The following is a 24,092-nucleotide window of genomic DNA, read 5'->3' as shown; positions in this document are numbered from 1 at the left end:
ACTTCCCAGCCTGACTTGGATAACTGTACTCCTTAATCCTATCTATTGTATACTCTTAACTGCTTTCTATTATTATAATCGATGCATTCTACATATATACATTGCTATATATTTTGGGATGTCACATTTATGGTATCAAAGCTGTTTTTATCCTTAGAGAACCTGTAGGTTATGTACATCCCTTACTTGTGCTTGTGTGCCTTAAATGTACGGAAGCCTTCTAAATTCTTGAGTAAGACTAATTGTTTTACTCTCTGATCTTAAACAGAATATGGCGCCTAGACCTCCTCCTCCTCCACCTCCCCAACCCGATCAGACTGAGATGATGCGGATGATGGAGTCAGTCATGAACTCCATGCAACAACAAAATCATGCACTAGTCCAACAAAATACCATGGCACTCCAAAACTTAGAAGCCGCTAGAGTGGCCTCGAAAAGTGCTAGGGTGGCAGCCGAGGCCACCCAAAGACAGTTCTTGGAGGTGATGACTAGTGGCAGGATTCCCACCGGTCCTTCTTCTTCTTCTTCGGCTGCTCCAACTCAAGAATGGAGTTTGGAAAATTTCTTGCAGCATCATCCCGCCAAGTTTGATGGCAAGTGCTCACCAGATGAAGCCGATCAGTGGCTTCGTGATATGGAGAGAGTCTACAACGCCAAGAGGTGCCCTGATGAAAACAGGTTGTCCTATACTGAGTATCTATTGACTGGAGAGGCAAGCCACTGGTGGAGCAGTGCACGGATGATCTTGGAGGGAACTAGAACCCCTATCACATGGGACTTATTCAAGAAGAAGTTCTACAGGGAATACTTCCCTGACACTCTTAGATATGCTAAAGAAGTGGAGTTTTTGGAGCTAGTGCAGGGAAACATGTCAGTATCTGAGTATACTGACCGTTTCAAACATCTTCTTAGATTTAACACCGTGACAGTGGATGAAGAGTGGTCGTGCCGCAAGTTTGAAAATGGGTTGCGTGGTGACATCAAGCTCTTGGTGAAAGGTCACCGTCTGAGGGAGTTTCCAGCTCTTGTAGAGATGGCTAGGGATATGGAGAAGACAGAGAGAGAAGCTGAGGGATACCCGAGCCGTCAGGCCCAGCCACTGAGGGTTGGGGGACCAGCCATGTCTAGAGGCGGGTCCAGTTCCAGGAAGACACCATACTCCAGATCTTCTTCTTCTCGTAGTTCTGGAGGATCTTCTCAGCCTTCCGTTCAGTCGAGCCAGTCCTCATCTCTAAGCGGCGTGAGATGCTATGGATGTGGCGGTTCGCACTACTTATCTTCATGTCCCTAGAGGACTAATTTTCGGAGGTGCAACCGATGCCACAAGGAGGGCCACTATGAGCGTGATTGCCCTATGGGTAGGAGAGCTACTTCCCAGCCGCAGCATGCAGGGAGATCTCAACACGGAGGTGGCATCAGACCTCAGGCCACTGGACGTGTTTATGCACTGACGGGGACAGAAGTAGCTAGCTCAGGTGATTTGATTTTCGGTACATGTGTATTGGGTGGTAGATCTTGCATGGTTTTGTTTGACTCTGGAGCGACACACTCATTTGTGTCTGAGACTTGTGCTAGAGAGTTGGGGTTACAAGTGAGAGAGCTACAGTATGACTTGACTGTATCTACTCCTACTTCTGGGATAGTGAAGACATCTACAGTCTGTGTTAGATGTTCAGTAGTGGTTGAGGGACGTCAGTACAAGGTAAACTTGATATGTTTGCCTTTGCAGGGTTTGGATGTCATCCTAGGGATGGATTGGCTGTCTGTCAATCGTATTCTCATTGATTGTGGAGAGAAGAAGCTAGTATTTCCCAATGAGGAGGATTACACACCTCTAACTCTTGGTGTGTTGAGACAAGACCTAATAGAAGGTGCATGTTGTTTCCTGATACTATCACACATGGAAGTAAAGCAAGGAGATTCTGACGTAGACCTCTCGGTAGTCAGTGAATTTCTAGATGTGTTTCCTGAGGAGATTCCTGGCTTACCTCCTCCAAGAGAGGTAGAGTTTTCCATAGACATTGTATCGGGAGCAGGGCCTATCTCTATAGCCCCATATCGCATGGCGCCAACTGAATTGGCTGAATTGAAAAAGCAGATTGAAGAGTTGTTGGAGAAGCAGTTCATCCGGCCTAGTGTTTCTCCTTAGGGTGCGCCTGTATTACTTGTAAAGAAGAAGGATGGAAGTTCAAGATTGTGTGTGGATTATAGGCAACTTAACAAATTAACCATCAAGAATAAGTACCCTTTGCCTAGAATTGATGATTTGATGGATCAGCTACATGGGGCAGTTGTGTTTTCCAAGATTGATCTACGGTCCGGCTATCACCAAATATTGGTTAAGGCTGATGATGTTCAGAAGACAGCCTTTAGATCTAGATATGGCCATTACGAGTATGTGGTCATGCCCTTTGGTGTAACTAATGCCCCTGCCATATTCATGGATTACATGAATAGGATTTTTCGACCTTTCTTAGATAAATTCGTTGTCGTCTTCATAGATGACATTCTAATATATTCTAAGAGTGAAGAAGAACACGCCGATCATCTTAGAACAGTGTTGAGGATATTGAGAGAAAGAAAGTTGTATGCCAAGCTCTCAAAATGTGAGTTCTGGATGAGAGAAGTGCAGTTCCTTGGACATATTATATCGGCTGATGGGATTTCTGTAGATCCGGCCAAGGTTCAAGCCGTGTTGCAATGGGAAAGACCAAAGTCAGTCACTGAGGTCAGAAGCTTTGTTGGGTTAGCAGGCTACTACCGTCGCTTCATTAAAGATTTCTCTAAGATTATAGCCCCTTTGACTCAACTGCCGAGAAAAGACACTCCATTTGCTTGGACCGATCGTTGTGAGACTAGCTTTCAGGAGTTGAAGCAGAGATTGACTAGTGCTCCAGTGTTGGCCATTCCTGACACATGTAAATCTTTTGAGGTTTTCTGTGATGCTTCCTATCAGGGACTAGGATGTGTCTTGATGCAAGAAAGAAGAGTTGTTGCATATGCCTCAAGACAACTAAAGATTCATGAGAGAAACTACCCTACACATGATCTGGAATTAGCTGCAGTGGTGTTTGCTCTCAAGATATGGAGACATTATTTGTATGGAGCTCAATTTCAGGTGTTCAGTGATCACAAGAGCCTGAAGTATCTGTTTGATCAAAAGGAGCTTAATATGAGACAAAGAAGGTGGATGGAGTTCTTGAAAGACTATGACTTTGATCTTCTCTACCATCCAGGGAAGGCCAATGTGGTTGCTGATGCTTTGAGCAGGAAGACCGTGCATATCTCAGCTTTGATGGTGAGAGAACTAGAGTTAGTAGAGAGCTTCAGTGATTTGAAGTTGAATGTGGAGTTTGAACCTGATGGTATAAGATGCTGCAAATTGGTGATATCTAATGGGCTCTTTGAGCGAATCAGAGCAGGGCAACTCTTAGACCCCGAGCTTCAGAAGTCAAGGGCTTTGATAGGCACTGAGCAAGGAAAAGAATTTAACACGGGTACAGACGGTCTTCTACGGTTCAGAGGCAGAACCTGTGTGCCAAATGATGGAGAGCTGAAGAGAGTGATTTTAGAAGAAGGTCATCGCAGGCGTTTTAGCATGCATCCCAGCATGACTAAAATGTACCAAGATCTTAAGAAATCATTTTGGTGGTCGGGTATGAAAGGTGATGTAGCTCAATTTGTTTCCTCTTGCCTTACCTGTCAGAAGGCTAAGATAGAACACCAGAGGCCAGGTGGTATGTTACAACAACCTGATGTTCCTGAGTGGAAATGGGACAACATTGCAATGGATTTCGTAACCCATTTGCCACACACTGTCAGAAAGCATGATGCCATCTGGGTAATAGTTGATAGATTGACCAAGAGTGCTCACTTCTTGGCAATTAATTTGAAGATGTCTATGCAGAAGTTAGCTCAGTTGTACATCAAGGAAATAGTTAGATTGCATGGTGTGCCTTCCAGCATCATATCGGACAGAGACCCCCGCTTCACTTCTTGCTTCTGGCAGACTTTACAAAATGAGATGGGCAGTAGACTTCAGATGAGTTCTGCTTACCATCCTCAGACTGATGGTCAGTCAGAACGGACTATACAGTCATTGGAGGATCTGCTTAGGACGTGTGTACTTGATCATATGGGAGTCTGGGATGAAGTGTTGCCATTGGTGGAATTCGCATATAATAATAGCTTTCAGACAAGTATTGGAATGGCACCGTTCGAAGCTCTTTATGGGAGGCGCTGCAGGACACCTTTATGCTGGTTCCAGGATGGGGAGTTTGTGTTGACTGGGCCAGAAATAGTGCAACAAACGACTGAGAAAGTGAGAGTGATTCAAGAGAGGATGAGAGCCTCACAGAGTAGGCAGAAATCATATGCTGATAGGAGACGCAGGCCTTTGGAGTTTGAGGCCGGTGATCATGTGTTTCTTCATGTGACGCCTACTACTGGAGTAGGAAAGGCTATTCGAGCTAAGAAGCTTTCTCCCAGATACCTTGGGCCATATCAGATTTCTAGACGCATCGGACCAGTCGCATATGAAATAGCTATGCCGCCCCAGCTAGCTAATCTCCATCCAATCTTTCATGTTTCTCAGCTTCGGAAGTATGTCCCCGACCCTTCTCACGTGTTGGAAGCTGACACTGTACAAGTCAAGGAAGATCTCTCTATAGAGATGCAACCGGTCAAAGTAGATGAGAGGCTATCCAAACGACCAGATGGGAAAGCTACTAGACTAATCAAAGTCATATGGGACAGTAGAACCGGCGATTCTACCTGGGAGAAGGAGGAAGAGATGAAGAAGTCATATCCTCACTTATTTTCTGGTAAGTCCTAATTTTCGAGGACGAAAATTTTTGTTGTTGAGGAGAATGTAAGGACCTAAAAATTTGAACCCAGGGTTATTGGGCCTTAATTGTGGCAGCCAGACCTTTAGCAATTTGGGCTCATGACCTTGGTAAGGGGGCTCTCCTAAAAAGAAAAGGTTGAAGTTCAATTGCCAATTCTCCTTTCTCTCTCTAAAACCCCCTTTTCCCAAATTCGTTTCTGCCTTCTCTCTAGCCTCCACACTGATTTAGCCATTGCATGTTCTGTTAGGTGGTACCCTAGCGACCGTCTCGTAGAAAGCTTCAAAACCATCCGATTGATTTTACGTTCTTCAACCGGTAAGTGACTTCCTCTTTTCTCCGCTATTTTCGAAATTTAGGGCTTATGGTTCTAATGCTTTTGTGCAATTAGAACTGTCCTCTTTTCGATTCCTGTCAAGTTTGAGCTCTAAGGGTTATTCTCATCACCAATGTGATGATTGTAGGGCACTGCTTAAGTTCTTCCCGGAGTAGGATACTGTTGAAAGTTGTGTTGTGTGCTAGACTGCTCAACTTTAAGGTAAGGGGAGCTAGTTACAATTTTAGATGATGTATGATATGCTTTTCAGATTTATTTTGCTTTTTACTGTTATGTTGTTTTGGTGATGAACACGTTTAAATTGTGTATGTTGGATCTGTGTTGACATGAAAATTCGGTGGTAGTGCTGTTAGAAAGGAAATCAAGTGTCTTTATGATCAATTTGGGCTATTTTAGAGGAAGTGAGGTAGGGATTTTGAGTAACTGAGGGCTGCAGTGTTCCTGGACTGTTTAGGCAGCCTAGACAAGTCCATTGTGACTTGTTAGAAACATAACAGTAGTCGAAAACAGGTTCCAAGTAGTAGAATCAATTTTGAGTCCCTAAGTTGTTGAAGTTAGTGTTTTGGGAGCTGAAAGTGAACTTTAATCACTTAAAAATGGTAGTAGAAATGCTTAGAATCACTTGGACAAGTTTAATTAAGTCTAAAACGAGAATTTAGAGTCTAAGAAGTTGAGAAAAGTGGTTAGAAATGGTCAAGGGAGGTTCTGTTATCATTCTGCATAATTCTGCATAATTCTGCAGAATGCGAAAACTAACCGTTCGTCCATGTCAGATTTGGACGATCGGTCATGCCATGTGCTTAGTGACATTCGGTCAAATGTTGGTTTGGTTAACGTTCGTTCGTGGTAATAGCGTTCGGTCATAATCATGCTTTGGTTTAGGCATTTAGCGTTCGTCCTTGTCTGGAGAGCGTTCGGTTTTAGGGGATGATATTAATAACGTTCGGTCATAATCATGCTTTGGTTTAGGCATTTAGCGTTCGTCCTTGTCTGGAGAGCGTTCGGTTTTAGGGGATGATATTAATAGCGTTCGGTCATTGGTTTAAATAACGATCGCTCAAGTGTTGGTTTGTAGCGTTCGTTCATTCGCTGGTTTAGTAGTGTTCGGTCAGTTGAAGGTTTAATTAGCGTTCGGTCAGAGGTTGAATTAGTAGCGAGCGTCCATAGGTAGTAGCGAGCGTTCATATTTGTGGCGTTCGGCCTTGGTTTAGTTGTGATTGTGAGCGTTCGGCCTTAAGTTTGTATTCTTAGGTTTGAATCTTAAGCGTCCGGTCTTGATATTTGTTAGTGATCGTTAGCGTTCGGTCTTCAGGAGGTTTGATCGTTGAGCGCTCGTCCAAACAGTGTCCGTCCATTGGTTTTTGACGTTCGTCCAAACAGTGTTCGTCCAATGGTTTTTGACGTTCGTCCAAACAGTGTCCGTCCAATGGTTTTTGACGTTCGTCCAAATTGTGTCCGCCCAAGGGCTTTTGGCGTTCGTCCAAATAGTGTTCGTCCATTTAAGTGGTGATGTTTTCTGTTATGTTTCCTCTCATTCCAGTAAGCTATGTTATTTAAATATTTCAGTTACAATTTATGAATGCATTTTCATGTGATCCAAATTGGTTGAAAGTGTATGGTTATAAGTAGTTTATGATGTACATTGTTGATCCAAAAGGAATATCATGAGATTTAAAATGGTCGGATTGAATCGAAAATTTGGATCTCTCGGTGGGATCAGTTAGTGTATTGAATGAATGTAAGAGGCTTCCATATGGGGGGTTATCCCTAACACTCTAACGGTCTTTCATTCTCACTTAGAGAGCATTGACGCGTGTGGTGGGAGTAGTGGGAGGTCCTAGGGTAGACGCTATCACTGGAGGTCTATTCCGCGGTAACGGACTAGCCTTGTGTATGGTCGGGTGGAACCCCTCGGCAATGGCTTTGCAAAGCAGTAGAGGCCATCACAAGTGCACAACTCGCCCCAGCTCTACATACATTCTATGTCCGGACGTGTCTAGAGTGTTAACATGATAGGATGCTTGTCTTGATGAGTTTTATGAAATAAATGCTTGATTGATTGAAAATGAATTGTATGATTGTTTGAGACCTAGCTCACCCTTGCATTTGTATGTGTTGCATGTGTTTGCTTTCCCCTTGCGATGATCATCCAATCCTTTGGATGTGAGCAGTAGGTGATGATGTACCTTTGGAGCAAGCTTTGGAAGTTGAGGAAGACCCAGCCCCTAGTGCTTAGGATTTCTATTAGCTCTTATTTTTAAACAGTTCTTTATTTTGAAAGACTTCTATTCTAGCCTTCATGTTATCATAATCTGCATTTTTGGAGAATTATGAACTTGTACTTAAGTTTTAAAACTTTCCAGCCTGACTTGGATAACTGTACTCCTTAATCCTATCTATTGTGTACTCTTAACTGCTTTCTATTATTATAATCGATGCATTCTACATATATACATTGCTATATATTTTGGGATGTCATATTTAATTCTTTTAATTATATTTGTATAAATAATGTTAACATATTACTTTTTATTTTTTTATTTTTTTGATATTTTTAAATATTTTTTAAAGTCTTTTTCACCTGCTAGATTTGTATTGTGTTATATGTTAACCTTAGTGACATTTATCAACATCAACACTTTTCATATATTAAAAATTTATTTTTCATTTTTAAAATTATTTCATATATTAAAATTTGAAAATTATAATGAACACTTTATATTTAATTTTTAGTATTTTAGAAAATTTAAAAGATTAAAATATGAACATTTTAAATTTAAACTACAAAATGAAATTTATTTTAATATTTAAGTCAATTCTAGAAATTATTTTAAATTTATTCCTATAAAAATTGTTTTAAAAAAACTTCCTGCGCTTGTTAAATTTCACCACTCAAGCCATAAAAAACTTCCTAAAATGTTTTCTATAAAAGAAGGGGAACTGATTTTTAAACAAAAATTCAGAATTGTTTATTATGTTCAGGAAAAGAAATTCCACAGTGATAGGATGTAGGAAAAAAATAATAGGGTGCATGACGTAATTGTGCAAACATAACCGAGCCATCATTTCACCTTATGGGACCAAGGATAAGTTGAACGAAAAAAGTTGCTCCCTTTACCATTGCTCCCACACATACTAAATTTATCCTTTATATAAAATGAATGTAAACATCGTTCCACCTCCTCTTATGTAATTTTTTAATTAATTATATTCAATAGTATGTCCCATCATGTCCACATTCGTTTAAGTATTTTTTTTTCGATTTTTAAATATTATAATTTAATTAATTTATAAATTATGTTAACTTTTTATAATATATTATAAAAATTAATTTTATTTTATTTAATTAAATAATTAACATTAATTTAATTAAATAATAGTTATATATTAATTTAAAATATATAAATTAATAAATGTGACACATCCATTTCATTTATAATATTTATATTATAACAATTAATTAAATAATAATATATAAATTAAATTAATAATTATTATTTTATTAAATAAAATAAAATTAATTTATATATAATTATATAATAAATTTAAAATAAAATTAAATAATATTTATAGATTAATTTAAAATATATAAATTAATAAAATAAGAAAAAAAATATACCACGTCCGTTTAACTAATAATAATATAAAAAATATTATAATAATTAATTAAATAATAATATATAATTTAAATTAATAATAATTATTTTACTAAATAAAATAAAATTAATTTATACATAATAAAATTAAATAATATTTATAGATTAATTTAAAATATATAAATTAATAAAATAAGAAAAAAAATACACACATTCATTTAACTAATAATAATACAAAAAATATTATAATAATATATAAATTAAATTAATAATAATTATTTTATTAAATAAAATAAAAATAATTTATATATAATTATGTAATAAATTTTTTTAAAAAATAAATAATATTTATATATTAAATTAAAATATAATAAATTAATAAATTAAAAAAAAAACTTACGAATGTGTCCACATGACCTGACACATCCGTTTACTTAATAATACAAAAGAATATTATAATAATTAATTAAATAATAATATATAAATTAAATTAATAATTATTATTTTATTAAATAAAATAAAATTAATTTATATATAATTATATAATAAATTTTAAAAAAATTAAATAATATTTATATATTAATTTAAAATATAATAAATTAATAAACTAAAAAAATAAAAAACCCTTACTGAAATGACAAATCCATTTAGTTAATAATATAAAAAATATTAAATTAATAAATGAAAAACTAAAAAAAAAAACTTGAACGGATGTAGCATATCCGTTAACGGATGTGACATATCCGTTAACGGATGTGACATATCCGTTTAAGTATTTTTTTTCCAACGGATATCGACATCCGTTGAAGAAAAAATGTAGGAGTATAGAATATTTTAAAATATAAAAAATAATTTTAGAATTTTAAAAAATGCGGTGGTGTAATAAGGAATGTGGGGCGGTGTAGGAAGTAATCTTCTTGAACCAAATTCACTCTAAATTTCATGAATAAAAAAATAAAAAACACTTTATTTTTTAATGATCTCTTGATTAATGTGAGTCGATGATATATTTTTGGAGCAAGCTTTGAAAGTGATAGAATTAATATATAATTTGAGTGAAGTAATTAGTTTAGTATAATTAAATTTTGAGACACTTGATATAAATATTTTTTTTAGTATTGTAAATATAAAATAGACTTATAGTTAGGTCGAAGATAAGTATTGTATGAATATTTTATATATTCTTTAACTATTCTACTTTATTAAACTTATGATAATTCTTTAATAGTATTTATATTATTTAAATGGAATTTTATATTGTTTTCAGTTTGTATAATAATATAAAATATTAATAATATATTTTATAATAAAAAATTAAATTTTGAGAAGGGTTGGACATATGGTTTTATAGTCACTTATGTATAATTAAAATTAAATTGTTACCTCCGAAAGTCGCCATGATGATATCTAAAAGTAAAAAAAAAAAACATGTTTCAAATGGAGAATTCAAATAAAATTGTCGAAAACAAATTGATCAAAATCTTTTGGGCTATAAGAATAACTGGGCTTGAGCATCAATAATCAAGTGGGCTTGGTAGATGCAGAGTTACGATCCAATTAAAGGTGTGTTTCCCTCTCATCCTGCATTTTAAATTTTCATTAAATACTCTCTAATTAATAAATATGGTTATACATTAAAAATATTTGGTGACAAATTTTTGTGTGCATGAAACCTTTAAAATGTTGAATATATGGTTATGAAGACCTGCACCCCCATTTCATCTTTGTTGAGTGTTTGCACCTCATTTCGTGAAAGTTTTCATCCAAGTACATGATTTTATACTTTTTGATTTATATCTACTAGATCATATCTACATATATAAGAATGAGTGATATTTCAAAAATATGAATCGATATCGAAATCTAAAAATTAAGTCGTCGGATGTCGATATTTGATGTTTGTGATTTTCGAATGTCTATATCCTTTCATATTTTATATGTTTTTTTAAAATGTTTCATTATATTAGTTTTGTAATTATTATAGTTTATGATTTTTATTTAATTTTTGTACGAATTTATTAAATTTAATAAAAGAAATTAAAAAACTAAAATTGATATGAAATCTATACATATATGAAAATCCAAAAGAAGAATAGAAAATATCGAATCTTGATATTTGATTCTTCCTTTATTAAATATCAAAATACGATAAAAAGAATATCAGATTTCGATATGAGATAAAGTCATATTCGGATATTTACATATGTTTGATAATAATAATAACATAAATATTTTATAGAAAAAAATTTCACGTAATGTTAATTTTTTTATATCATAAAAAAATAATTTCATAAATAATAACTTCATAAAAAAATATACTTTTCACATGCAATATTTTAAACAAAAATTTTCACATGCAATTTTGAATAGTTTTTGTATGACTTTTTAATTTCTGTAAAAAACAATTAGTATTTAAAATGTATATGAAAAATTTGGTATTTAAAATACAAAGTAAAAATTTTCATTAAAAAATATTATTTGAGACACATTTACACTATTTTGACACATTATTTCTTACTTTTTTTATTATAAAAATCATGTTAAATAAATATAAATGTGTCAACTACTCTTCCTTAAATGAGAAACAAGATGTAAGAAAAACATGAAAAATGTTGAGAAAACAAAAAAGTTGTTTTAATATTGAGAAAAAATCTATGACTTGATTGTTTTTAATTTTTAAAAAATTATTAACATTTTAATTGAAGGCATACAAGAGTTTTAAAAAAAATTGGAGTTGGAGGCTGAACCTGAAGGTGCTTCCAATTAAAGCTGAAAGAAATATGTGTAATGACGAAGGGACCCCTTTCACGCCGTTCTCTTACCTGACTGTTGAAATCATAACGGCTAGTTAACCATTTTTATTTTAAATACGTTGGCGGCTAGAAAACCAACTTCTTACCTTACTACAATCCCACACAATATTCGCATCAAAGAAAGAACGACAGCAAAAACAAGACGCTCCGAAGAGAAGAAAAGAAAGGTTATGGCAGAAACTCAGTACTGCATACCAATAATCGAAGACGATTTAGAAATAAACGATGACTTCTTCGAGAACTTTGAAGCTCCCAAGTTCGTGGATTTCACCGCACCTGATTCTTGCCGTCCCGGCGATGACAGCCACTGGTTCTGCTCACGTGTTGGTAGTTTAACTTCTCACTTCTTTGATCTTATTCCAAATCTTCTTCATCTTCTTGATTACCAACGACATGACTTTTTCTAATAGGATGTGACCGAAAGCATGAGCAAGAGTTGGATTCTGAAACTGTTTACAAGAAGTTTATTCTTAGGGTTAGTTGGTCTTTTCTTCTTCATCTTTGTTTCGTTCACTCTACTTATGGACATAAATATGATGGTAATTGGGTGAATGGATCTTGGATTTTCAGGTTATGGCTGCAAGAAGTCCCAATGTACGCTTCAGAAAAGCTTTGAATAAAAGAGAAGCAAGGTAGCGCATCCTTAAATCAATAAACTAGTTTATACACTCACCTATATCAATGTGGAACTTGTAACTGGAAAGCATTTTTTAATTAAAAAAAAGAAGTTATCGTGGTAGTTTTTCCCTATTAAAAATCTGTTGTCCATTAAAAATCTATTATCTTTCATTGATTGTTAAATGGTGTGGTTGTCAACATACAATTTTCCTTCTTTAATATCTTCAAGAACGTTTTAATCATTATGAGTGATGTTTGGTTGTTTCTTGCAGCGCAAATTTGAAGTGCCCCCATTCAGCTCCTGCAAAGTCAAGGGTGTCAAGGATGAACTTTATTTCGTCATCATCACACAAGATGACCGACAAGAACGTCCAAGTTAAACCCCTTTCTAAGGTTGCAGCAACCCCCAATGCTAAGGTGAGGCCATCACCTCCGGTGGCCAAGGCCTTGACCACTCCAAGGAATAATCAAAAGAAGGTTTCCAGTGTAGAACCGTTTAGAAGTGTTCAGAGCAAGAAAGTGTTGACTGTTGGTGTGCCTAAGAGCAGAGTGGTGTCTAAGGCTCTTGTTTTTCCCTCGCCTAAGAAGGTCATAAAGATCAAGAATTCTATGGAATTAAAAACACCAATGAGAGCACTGTGTTCAGCAATGAAAAAGCTTGAACTCAATGGAGTCAAGAAGAATGAAGAAGGAGGAAGCAACTCATTGCCAGTGACTGCCTCAAAAAAGCAATTGAGGGGAAGAGAAGTTAAGAGCCGTGTGTTTGATTTCTTGAGTTCTAATAACCGTAAGGAACCAGAAACTAACTCAATGTCAAGTTTGAAGGAGAAGAAAGTGAAGAAAGGCACTCAGAAACGACAGGTAGCTAAGCCTCATCAAAATGACTCTAGTGAGAAATCTAGATGTGGTTCTCTAGAAGGATGCCATGAATCAGGAACTTCAGCGAGTGGTGCTGAACTATCTCTTGAAGATGTAATTTCCCAAGAACCAACAAGAGGGGATAGCTTAGTTATAGTTCAAGTTTTGTCAGAAGCTTCGGAATGTGACACTACCTCACTGTCAAATTCCAACCATAAAGAGAAGATGACTAAAGAAAGGAGTGAAAATGAAGAGATGAGGAACTCGGTTTCTGCAAAGGGAAGAGTTTGTGAATCCAACATGAGAAAGGCTGAAGAAAAATCATTAGCTTCTTCTGATGACAAAGAAAATGGGAGGCAGCTCATTGAGAATGATGACAAGGAAAATGCTTCAATTGTTCATGAAAATATGTAAGGATTTGATTTCTCTTAAAAACATTTGACTCTCCATTGTTTTCTTAAATTTGGTGAAATCAATGAATTCTTGGCTGCTGCAGAGAGATGAGGACCGATAACGACGTGCCCCCAAAAAAGGCTATTCTTGGGAGCAAGCATGAGGATGATTCGAGAAAAACACAAAAGGTCTGGTCTTAGTTATAGATTAATGACTACTTTCAGTCCCACTATATTGAATGATTATAACGTTTATGATTTTGACCTTAAAACAGAAATCTTCATCGACCACAACTGCTTCTCCAATTGGGAAGTACAGAAAATTAAAGCCCACAAATCCTAAGCCTTTTAAGCTGAGAACTGATGTAAGTAAGGGAACGAGATTGTGTTTAAGTTTATTTACTTGTTAAAAAACAATTTATTTTAATCAATTGTGATACGTGTTATTTTTTGATGTTGCAGGAAAGGGGAATTCTTAAAGAAGCAAACTTGGATAGAAAATTTCTCTCACCTTTAAAAGAAACCGCAGTGAAAGGTGGTGGGTCGACAATGAGGAAACATCAGAACCGAGTGAGTTCAGTTCCATTGTGAAACTTTCGTTATTATTGAATATAAAAAATTTGACCCTTCTCTTTATTTTCTTTCAGAAAAGTGAAACTATTTACACAAAGAGTGAATCAGACACTGATTATTATAGCAGTTGTGATGAGAAATCACGCTCAAAAACACAGGAAAACCAATCTGTAAGTTCATGCACAGAACATGTTCACCTATAAATATTTTAGCATAAACAGTATTTTAGACAGTGACTGAAGACTTCCCAAAATGTTACGCAGGGTGGCATTCAAATAGACAACTCCCATTGCAAGGTGCAACGTAAATTATCTGCTACAACACCTTATAAAAATGATCCTCGTCCTAAACTTCAAAAACCCAATGATGTCTATTGCAGTGCTTTACCAAGGAAGAAAGAAAAGGCTGTCATTGCAACAAAACTTAGTGTTATTATCGAAAAACCATCAGTGAAGCCAAAGGCAGCAAAGCCACGTTCTTGGGCTAGGAAGGCATTAACTGTTCCTATCGAACCAAAGTTTCACCGTCTACATGTGCCAAAGCATTGCAACAACAGGAAACGCACTTGAGAAATTATTTATTGGGGATAGAGTGGCGTTGTTCAATATCATCATTGAATTTTTAGTTAACGTGGAGAGAACTTTTTTTGTTACCACAACATTAAAATTTGTGGTAATTGTAAGTTCAGACACGATTCATTTGTACTATTCTTTTTTTTGTAGACGTAGTTAAGTGGATAGAACTTTTTTTTGTTACCACAGCATTAAAATGTGGTAATTGTAAGTTCAGACACGATTCATTTGTACTATTTGCTTAAGTTTTGATTTGTAAATAACATTAATTCTTTTTGGTGCCACTTGCTTTTCTTTATAAAATCCTCTCAACTGATTTAACCCTTTAAACAATTAGTTAAATTAATTGCAAACAATAAATTCATCAATATGTGTCTTCCCTACAAATTTAAGAAAGAAATGTGACATCCCAAAAATACATTGCGTGTATATATAATAAAGATATCACCAGGTTATAATAATAGAAAACAGTTGGAAACATATAACTGAGTATTGGAATTACAATCATCTTTAAAATATAGCTTTAGAATTTAAACTTTCACAAAAGAGGTCTAAACTGTAAATTTAAAGAGAAAAAATATTTCAAAATATTATCAAATGACTAAGAAACCCCTAAGAAGCCTAACTGCATCATTGTTGTCTTCTTCCAAAGTTGTTTTCAAAGAAACCTCCTCACCATATGCTCCCACCCAAGTGAATTATCATCGCAAAAGGAATCATACACAAACAACACAAACAAGCAAGGGTGAACTAATTATATAAAAAGAATACGATATGACAATATGCATGCAAGAGTTAACTTCAATCAAGCAAGGTAAACACGCATCCTAACATGTTGAATACTAGACTTGACTTGTCCGGACTTTAGAATGATAGTCGAGCTATGACGGGTCTTGCACTCGTGGTGGCTTATGAAACTTGGGTTCCCCACCCTACCACACTCACGAGGTTAGCTTGTTCCGGACCTTGAGACATACTAGAAGCCTCCAAGACTAAGACCTCATGCTACTCCTCACCACATGGTTCAATCCTCTCTACGTGAGAAGAAAGACCATTGAAGTTTCAGGATGACTCCCAAGACTGAGCTCCTACTTTCATTCTAAACAACTAAGGGCACCATCATGGATCTTCTCCTTGAAGATCATGGAATTACATCCATCAACCATATTTTTTTAAAACCACATACTTTGAATCACCAATCATACCATTGAATCACACACACTTTAACTTTAACAGTATGCTACATGTTTGAATCACATCATACAATATAATTTGCTCTAACACATACTCCACACACCATACAACATTCAACTCTAAGTGAAAACAATATAAAAGGGAAAGTAGAGAGTAAAACCCTGAATGTTTCGCATAGCGCACCACCCTTGCGAGGCGAAATTGGCGCTATTCACATAGCGCACCTACCCAGCTCGCCTTGCGAATTAAGTCTGAATAAGTGTCAGACTTTGGGTCCCTCGCATAGCGCACCCAGGTCGCTATGCGAGAACCCAGACAGAGACCAACCCCCCTAAAACTCTCGCCATGCACCCCACTCGCCTTTCGAATTAAATGGGCAGTGGCTCCAAACCACCACCAATCGCATAGCGACAGGATTCGCCATGCGAATCCACAAACAGAGGGCAACACCCTCTGGTCATTCGCACAGCGCATCAGCTCGCACAGCGCATCAGCTCGCACAGCGAATGACTCAGACAGTGAGCACCTTCTACAAGGTCTCGCTATGCGAGACAGCTCGCATAACGACTTTGCATCATCTCCATAACGCAAATTCTGCAGAATCACATACTCACTCCAGCCCTTACCATTTCTAGACCTCTTGACCAACTTCTATGACCTCCAATTTGTGTATTAAGCTCAATTACACCTGCCTAGATGATCCTAACCCTTCCCATTACTAATCTAAAGTGATTAAGATCAAGTTGTATCCTTTAAAACATCAATTCCTACAATTTAAGGACCCAATTTCAATTCAACCCTTTTTCACCTGTTTTGACCAGTTTGATGACTCTAACAAGTCACAATTAACCTTCCTATATTGTCCCAACAGGCTATAAGAACCCTAGACCCTTAACCTTCAAATTCCCTATCCCAGTTCCTCCAAAATAACTTAAACCACTACCAATTCACTATGCTTTCTTTCTAAACAATGTTGTAATAGACTTCACACCCCGAATCACTCCCAACCTGATCAATCACAGTAAATTTAACTCATCCACTTAGTTCATAACATCACAGCACAGTTCATAGTTTTCATATATCAATATATATAATACAACATACTCAAAAACGAAACATATCACTCTAAATAACATACCAATTTAGCATTCAACATGCATACACCTTTATAAAACAGATTTAAAACAAACAACTAGCTCCCCTTACCTTGGTGGTTACAAGTACAACACTACTCAGAATAGTAGCAAAACCCCAACAGTGCCTTACACAGCCAGCACACAGTAAGACCCTACAATCCACTAACAGTGGAGACAGAAGCAACTCTTAGAGCTATAATAGGCAGAGAATTAAAAGTGGAAGACTACCAGCTGCATGCAACCAGTAAAGTTGCATGCCCTAGGTTCAAGAGAGATGGAGAAACTGACTTACTCGTCCAAAGCAGAAACTAATCGGATGGATGGAAAGCTCTCAACTCCGTGAACGAAAGGATACCACCTATTTGACAATGCAACGGTTGAAATTTGTGAATGGGTAGAGAGAAGGCAGAGCAAGAAGGAGAGGTCAGAGTTTAGAGAGAGAAGAAGAAGTTGGATAATAAACTCCGATTGGGAAAAACCCCTTCTAAGATCATGATGTCCTTAATTTTACGGGCCTGGTTTCCCCAACATAAGGCCCAAAAGCCCTACATTTTTCAGACCCTTACAAGAAACACATCAAGAATCTACATTTTAGAGGCTACAGTATTAAGGTTATTTGTGGTGTTGACATGCCAAATTTATCAATTCTGTCCAACAGGTATGAATCAATGGGAAAGAATCCCTTGTTCACAAAATAATGGTTTTCAATCCTTGCAAATGCCTTGATAGAAAAATATATTTGTTATCACTCATCAGCACATGTTAAAGAATATCAACCACAAACAACTATAAAACACAAATGTAAATTAATCCTAAACTATAACCAAACTCACTTATATTCCTTCTGCTCCAAAAATTTGAAAGCTAGGGGTTTAAACCAGTTTGAATAACATCTCACCCCAAATCATCAAATTCAACACAAATATACTCCTTTGGATATTCACCACTCAAAACTCCCTATTTAGACCTAAAATATGCAAATACACACTTAAATTTATTCACCTTTTATCTTCACAATTTTTAAACAAAACAACACAATATTTCTCTTTATCTTCAAATTTATTTGTTTACTGTTCTCCAAATCTGTAGATAAGAACATGTCACATATTATAACTTTTCAAAAACTTATATATAATTAAATTACATTTAATGTAAAATATTTTATGAACTTAATATTAAATAAAAAAAATATTGTGACAAATGCAGAGGTATTAATTTTACAGGGACATTGCATTCAATGTAGACAAGTAGAGAGAAAACAGCAACCTTTAATGTTTATTAGCATTACATTGTCTTTGCGTAGCACAACATTTTATTTTTGCTAGAGCTGTCAAAATGTGTCAAGATACGTGGGTTAATCCAGCCCACTATAGGTTTGAGTCGGATTGGGTTTGAAAAAATTATAATTTTTTTATGCGGATCAGATTTAAACCCGGCTCATACGGGTTGAACCTGTACTGGGCCAGGTTAGCCCACCAACCCACATACCTAATTTTATTAAAACTTAATTTTAATTTTACAAAAAAATATTTATTATTATTTTTTGGGAGTAAAACTTGTTTAGATTTGAATTGTAGAAAGTTTTTTATTTAAAAAAAATGTAATTAAGTGAGCCAGTGAGCCAACCCGTTTATCCACCAACCCGTGGTGGGTCGGGCCAAGTTCGAATTTTTCTGGTTCGCTAATAAATGAGTTGGGTTGGGTTGACTCATTAAGTGACCAACTTGTGGTGGGCCGGGCCGAGTGGTCATTTTTGGCAGCTCTAATTTTTGCGACTAAATTTGGTTTATCTTCTTTTCTAACACTTTCCTTTTTTTTATTAGTTTAATCATTTCGGAGGTCTCTATTTGCACAGATTCGTGTCAATTAGGTCCTCGTATTTTGAAAGTGCTCAATTGGTCCCTATTTATGTAAAATTGAGTCAATAATGCCATTGCCATTAATTGATGTGGACAACGTTAAATTTCTTGCCTGCTTGGCATGTTGATGTAGCATTTAATAACCACGTGGCACAATAACATCTCATTACGTGGATTTAGTTTAAGGGTGGATTTATTTTAAGTTTTAAATAAAATTCATGTTACCTCTCTCACTCTCTTCGGTGTCATCCCCAAAGTTCACAATGTTTCCTTCTCACGCCTTGTGTGAATTTTTCTCTCTTCCTCCTCCTTCGCTCTTCCGGTCGCCAGAACTAATTACAAAAATTAAAACATCCCCCTATTTTTCATTTGTAACCTCAACCTACTCACATCACCCAAATCACTTTCATAATTCTTAATCTAGTTTTATAGTAACCGCGAAGATGAAGGGTGTTGCTCGACTTTGGCTCTCTATTATGCTCTCGTTTTTGTTCTTTCCCCGAAACGCCATTGATCTCGAGTCGTCTACCATCAACATCAAGATATACCATTCTTCAACCTGCACTAATAAATAACAATTGGAGAAGATTAGAAACCAATGAATATCATATTCACGTTAAAATTAGATTCAATTCTTGTCATGCCTAATTCCATTGCTTAATCCAATTATAAGAAATACAAAATAGGTTACCTCATCATCTTCATCAAATTTCACTCATCAATCACCATACCCTCAAAATCCTACTTTTTCCATCTTTGTTTCAATCTCTTTCCCTCAATTTCCTCTTAGTCTACAAATTCTAAACTAGCCATTCAAACCTCTACAGCCACCATGAAACCCTTGCCCCATCACAACCTCACCATCTCACGGCATGAGCAACCTACACCAGGTTTTAGATCTCGTCGTCGCTCACCCCTCTACCGGTCAGAGACTCCGCCTGCTTCCAGTTATTCTCGCTAGATGATACGCTGCAGCACCATGACCCGCGATGGGTCACCTTGCCGCTGAGGCCGGGTCGTTCACCAAGGCTGTCGTCGTCCATCGTTACTGCAGCCGTCATCTGGTGCTCAACCTCTTCTCGGTTTGGTTTTCCCCACTTCTCTCTCTGAGTGAGGAGAAGAACCTTTGCTCCCTAAGTAGATTGAGGAAGAATGAAACCCTAAAAATTAAAAAAAAAATCCAGTAACACAATGAAATAGGGGTGTTACAGTTGCCACTGAGGTGGAGGTGGCGAAGGAGGGGCATGGCGGCGACGGCGAGGGAGAGGGGACTGGCGACGACAATGATTTCAAAAGGAAAGAGAAAAAAACTTTGAGGACTCATGGCACCGGAGAGAGGATGATAGTGGTAACATGGATTTTATTTAAAGGTTTAATACATCATTTGGTCCATAGTTTTAGGCTTTTTGTTGGAAATCGTTCTACCTTTTAAAAAAGTTCAATAAGGCTCCATATTTCGTTCAAAATGCTTCAAAATGGTCCTTTTGGCTTACGACGTTAAAAACATAACAGTACAATTGCCTCCGTGGTGAAAACTAAATGATGTGTACAGTTTTTTATTGTGTTGCAAGGTGAGGTGAATTGAGTTGGCAAGGTACATGGAAATGTTAAAAAAAATGAAGTTATTAGGTAAAAGAAAAGGGTTAAGGTTTGTGAAAAATCATGTGTAAAATCAAAAGCCCCAATTGCAATTTTCAAAATCAGAATCTCAATTCACAATTCACAAAATCATGTGCAAAATCAGAAACCTTAATTGTCAATTTGCAATTCACAAAAAATCAGAAACTCAGTCTCTCTCCCAATATTTCGGCAACCATCACCCCATCGTTGTCTTCTTCTTCACCTCAAACACCAACAACCAGAAAAAACTCATTCAAAGAGAAGGAAGAACGTTGAACAATAATTGAGAAAAAGGGTTGGTGGTAACGTTGGTAGAGTTCCTGGCCAACGAGGCGCCTTGGAAAAGATGCAGCAATGTCGATGATCACGTTTGGCTCCGACGGTAACAACTTCACGTCTGGCTTACCCGTCTCACTTAATTTGAAATTTATTTGTTCATAGATTGTTGTGTTAGAACCAATTTTGGTGGCTTATTTGGTGAATAACAGGGTGAATCTTCAAGAAGGATGTACTATAACTTTTTCAAGTGGTGTAATGAAGAAAAGATTGACGAAAGATATGGTGAAATTGTCAAAGAAAGGATAAAATTGTTAGTTGGAGCTGTGTGTGTTGTTATTGTGGTGAATATTGTGACAGTGTGGGTCTGTTTAGGTTGAAGCTCAATGTTATTGTGGTGAATATTATGCCACGTAATGAGCTGTTACTATGCCACATGGTTATTAAATGCTACCTCAGCATGCCAACAAACAAGAAATTCAGCAATTAACGTAAGGGCATTATTGACTCAATTTTACATAAATAGAGACCCAATTAAGCACTTTCAAAATACGAGGACCTAATTAACACGAATATGAACCTCTCAAATGATTAAACCTTTTTTATTCCATGTTGCAACACATCTTGATTTTACTTCTTTTATTCTTTATATTAAAAATTAAAGAAATATAATATATTAAAAATTAAAGAAATATAATATAAATGAAACTAGCATTTATAATCTTTAAAACAATGTTATTCTTTAAACTAAACATATAAACATAAAAGTAATATTAAATACAGTTATTACAAACTAGTTATATACAACTTTCCTACATGGTATAAAATTAGTATAACAAATACTACACTTTTTTTCTTATCCATTTATTTAAGACAAAAAAATATTTTATAACTTTTAAAATAAAAATAACAGTAATTATTATTTTTTTAGTTATATAGTTACATGCTATTAATTTCTAAATATTTTTTAAACTCATTATAAATTATAGGAAAAATATATAATAATTAAGGGCAAGTTAAAAGTTTAAAATAACTTAGTATAACATTAGGATTGATCCCTTCACATTTGAGATGTATACAACAATTTTTAATTAAAATTTAATTTAAAATTATACAAAATGTATATTTTTTAAATTACGTGTAAGAAAATAAAATAAAAATAGTAATTTTTAAACATTTGAGAAAATAACAGTTTCCCCAAATATAAAAATATAAAAATTAATTAAAACTTAATTTTATTCAATTAAGAATAATTACTATGATGAAATATTTATAGTTTACCATCAAAATTTATGACTTCAAGATTTATCAACCACAAGTTATCTAACCAATTAATTTTACAAAATATATATATATATATATATATATATATTAAAAATAACTTCGAATTTAAATTTCTAGAAATAAAAATAAATATAAAAGACATTTTATTGTTGAAATTTCTGCACTTTTATTTTTCAGTTCCAACTACTTGATTCAGTTCCACGTTATATATACACTTTTTGAATGGACCAAAGCGCAAAGCTTTTCAGATATTTGATTAACACACCTATGGTATTGCCGCAACCTAAGGCTTACTTTGAGTTCAAAGGCTACCCAGTTTGATAACATTTTTCTTTATAGTATTTTAACGTTATTTACATGTTATTTTTGATTTAAAATTACTTTATAATTAATAATAATAATAATAATTATAATCATCAAAATATTAAAATATTGTTAAAAAATATCATTAAAGTATCATTATCTTATTAAAATAGAATATAATACCATACTTGAATTATAGAAAAATCACAAATACGAATGGGAAAATTACACTCATCCCATGTTTAATAAAATTATGCCCCCAAAGTTTTTCGCTTTTAACATTTTTTTTACTTTCCACAAATATATATATATATATATATATATATATATATATATATATATATATATATATATATATATATATATATTAAATATATTTTTAATCTCTTATCAAACGATTTTATATTTTGTCTTTCTTTTAAATTATGGTAGACCTTCGTCCTTATCCTTCAAAATTAATATCGTTAAAATTAAACTTGGCTAACGAATTTTCACGTCACACTAAAGTTTTCCTGCTTCTCTCCCTCCGTCTCCTTCCTCGCAGACTGCCACGCGCAACCGACACACCCCTCTCGACTCACTTCGTTCACTCATCACCAACTCAGTAGCCGTTGTGGCCAACAACATACTAATGCATATGGACACCTCCTCCGCGAGGAGGACGATCGCCGCAACCTCGTCGACCAGAACCACCACAAACCTTCGTCCTCGTCCCCGGCCGCCATCTTCCCCATCGAATATCGCTCTCCGCGCTTCAATCTTGGCAAAATAACCATTTGGGTCATTTAGTTTTCGAGATTTGTCAGGAAAAGTGATAAACTTTCATCACTAGGAATCATGAAGTTTCTATTTTCAGCTATTGTTATCCTTTGGGGTATTCGTGATCTGTTGGTGGTCCATGTTCTCGCAAATTCACGTTTCACTAAGTAAATGTATAGTTTTGATAGGAACCGCCAGGTGACCTATAAGTATGATCGCATGGGTGAAGTTCAGAAACAGTGAGCATATGTGTTGTCTGCTTCATCTGAATTGAGATATGAATATAGTGTTACTGGTATGAAAGGAGAGTTTTCTTTTGTGAATTCCCATAATGCCATTTGATGCAAGCAAATCTCCTAGAACCTTGTCTGAAGATCATGCTTCAATGAACTTGGTCTCTTTTTGGGTTTCGGATGTTGATCTTGACCACCGCTTGAAGAAGTCAATTCCTATAAGTGGTTTCATTGTGATTGGCATTACTAGAGATGACAATTTCTTTGTTGAGAGTATAAGGAGGAGGAAAGCAATACGAGAGGGGATGTCAAGCATTGCTGCATCTCTATTCAGCCTAGGATCTGTTGTGGGAAACTTGGTGGCTTCTCTTATACTCAACATTGTGGATGACATTACTTCCAAAGGTGGAAAACAAAGTTGGGTTTCAGATAACATTAACAAGGGTCACTATGACAAGTATTATTGACTTCTTTCCATACTGAGTGCTGTTAATATTCTTCACTATTTGATTTGCAGTTGGGCTTATGAGAGACATATACATAATTTGGATATTCTAACCATTTTTTACTGTGTTGTTTAATCTGTCTATTTATGAGTAATAGAATACTGCAACTCACTCTTGAATTTCAATATAAAGGGTTCAAATATAATTTATATCCAAAAGTGGAAAAAATTATGAGAAACGAATGCAAGGTGAGAAATCAAAGATATCATAATGCCTACCTTCAGCTTTGATGAAACCCCAGTTTATAAATTAAGAAAATATTATTTAAATTGATCCAGACTCATCATGCAGAGAGGAGAAAGAATAGAAAAAAAAGCAA

At 35.3% G+C, this 24,092-nt stretch overlaps 3 protein-coding genes and 1 long non-coding RNA gene across 4 annotated transcripts; all 4 read left to right on the top strand.

Moving 5' to 3' along the window:
• Positions 1-271: 271 nt before the first annotated feature.
• Positions 272-1,291, top strand: LOC128196716 (uncharacterized). Its single transcript, XM_052878227.1, has one exon. The coding sequence runs from the start codon at positions 272-274 to the stop codon at positions 1,289-1,291; it is 1,020 nt and encodes a 339-aa protein (XP_052734187.1).
• A 63-nt stretch (positions 1,292-1,354) lies between these two features.
• LOC128196715 (uncharacterized) lies at positions 1,355-2,149 on the top strand. The gene has a single exon (XM_052878226.1). The coding sequence runs from the start codon at positions 1,355-1,357 to the stop codon at positions 2,147-2,149; it is 795 nt and encodes a 264-aa protein (XP_052734186.1).
• A 2,784-nt stretch (positions 2,150-4,933) lies between these two features.
• Positions 4,934-7,414, top strand: LOC128196463 (uncharacterized). The gene is made up of 3 exons (XR_008248763.1): positions 4,934-5,162; positions 5,309-5,382; positions 7,353-7,414. It is a non-coding gene; the product is annotated as an uncharacterized LOC128196463 (long non-coding RNA).
• A 4,277-nt stretch (positions 7,415-11,691) lies between these two features.
• LOC108339902 (uncharacterized) lies at positions 11,692-14,826 on the top strand. Its single transcript, XM_017577128.2, has 9 exons — positions 11,692-11,917; positions 12,001-12,065; positions 12,161-12,222; positions 12,481-13,476; positions 13,563-13,647; positions 13,734-13,823; positions 13,921-14,028; positions 14,106-14,201; positions 14,295-14,826. The coding sequence occupies exons 1-9, from the start codon at positions 11,761-11,763 to the stop codon at positions 14,598-14,600; spliced, it is 1,965 nt and encodes a 654-aa protein (XP_017432617.1). The 5' UTR covers positions 11,692-11,760; the 3' UTR covers positions 14,601-14,826.
• The last annotated feature ends 9,266 nt before the right edge of the window (positions 14,827-24,092 follow it).

This window comes from Vigna angularis, chromosome 5 (genome assembly GCF_016808095.1).
Source record: "Vigna angularis cultivar LongXiaoDou No.4 chromosome 5, ASM1680809v1, whole genome shotgun sequence".
Lineage (NCBI taxonomy): Eukaryota > Viridiplantae > Streptophyta > Magnoliopsida > Fabales > Fabaceae > Vigna > Vigna angularis.
Note: the sequence above shows the minus strand (reverse complement) of the source record. Positions and strands in the feature narration are given on the sequence as shown.

What these genes read in the sequence shown, in the direction of transcription:
- LOC128196716 (XM_052878227.1), top strand. Translation starts at nt 272, where the DNA reads ATGGCGCCTAGACCTCCTCCTCCTCCACCTCCCCAACCCGATCAGACT.
- LOC128196715 (XM_052878226.1), top strand. Translation starts at nt 1,355, where the DNA reads ATGGGTAGGAGAGCTACTTCCCAGCCGCAGCATGCAGGGAGATCTCAA.
- LOC108339902 (XM_017577128.2), top strand. Translation starts at nt 11,761, where the DNA reads ATGGCAGAAACTCAGTACTGCATACCAATAATCGAAGACGATTTAGAA. An exon ending in ACAAGAAGTTTATTCTTAGG is followed by an intron (nt 12,066 to 12,160) that starts GTTAGTTGGTCT and finishes TTGGATTTTCAG; the next exon opens with GTTATGGCTGCAAGAAGTCC. An exon ending in TGAGGAAACATCAGAACCGA is followed by an intron (nt 14,029 to 14,105) that starts GTGAGTTCAGTT and finishes ATTTTCTTTCAG; the next exon opens with AAAAGTGAAACTATTTACAC.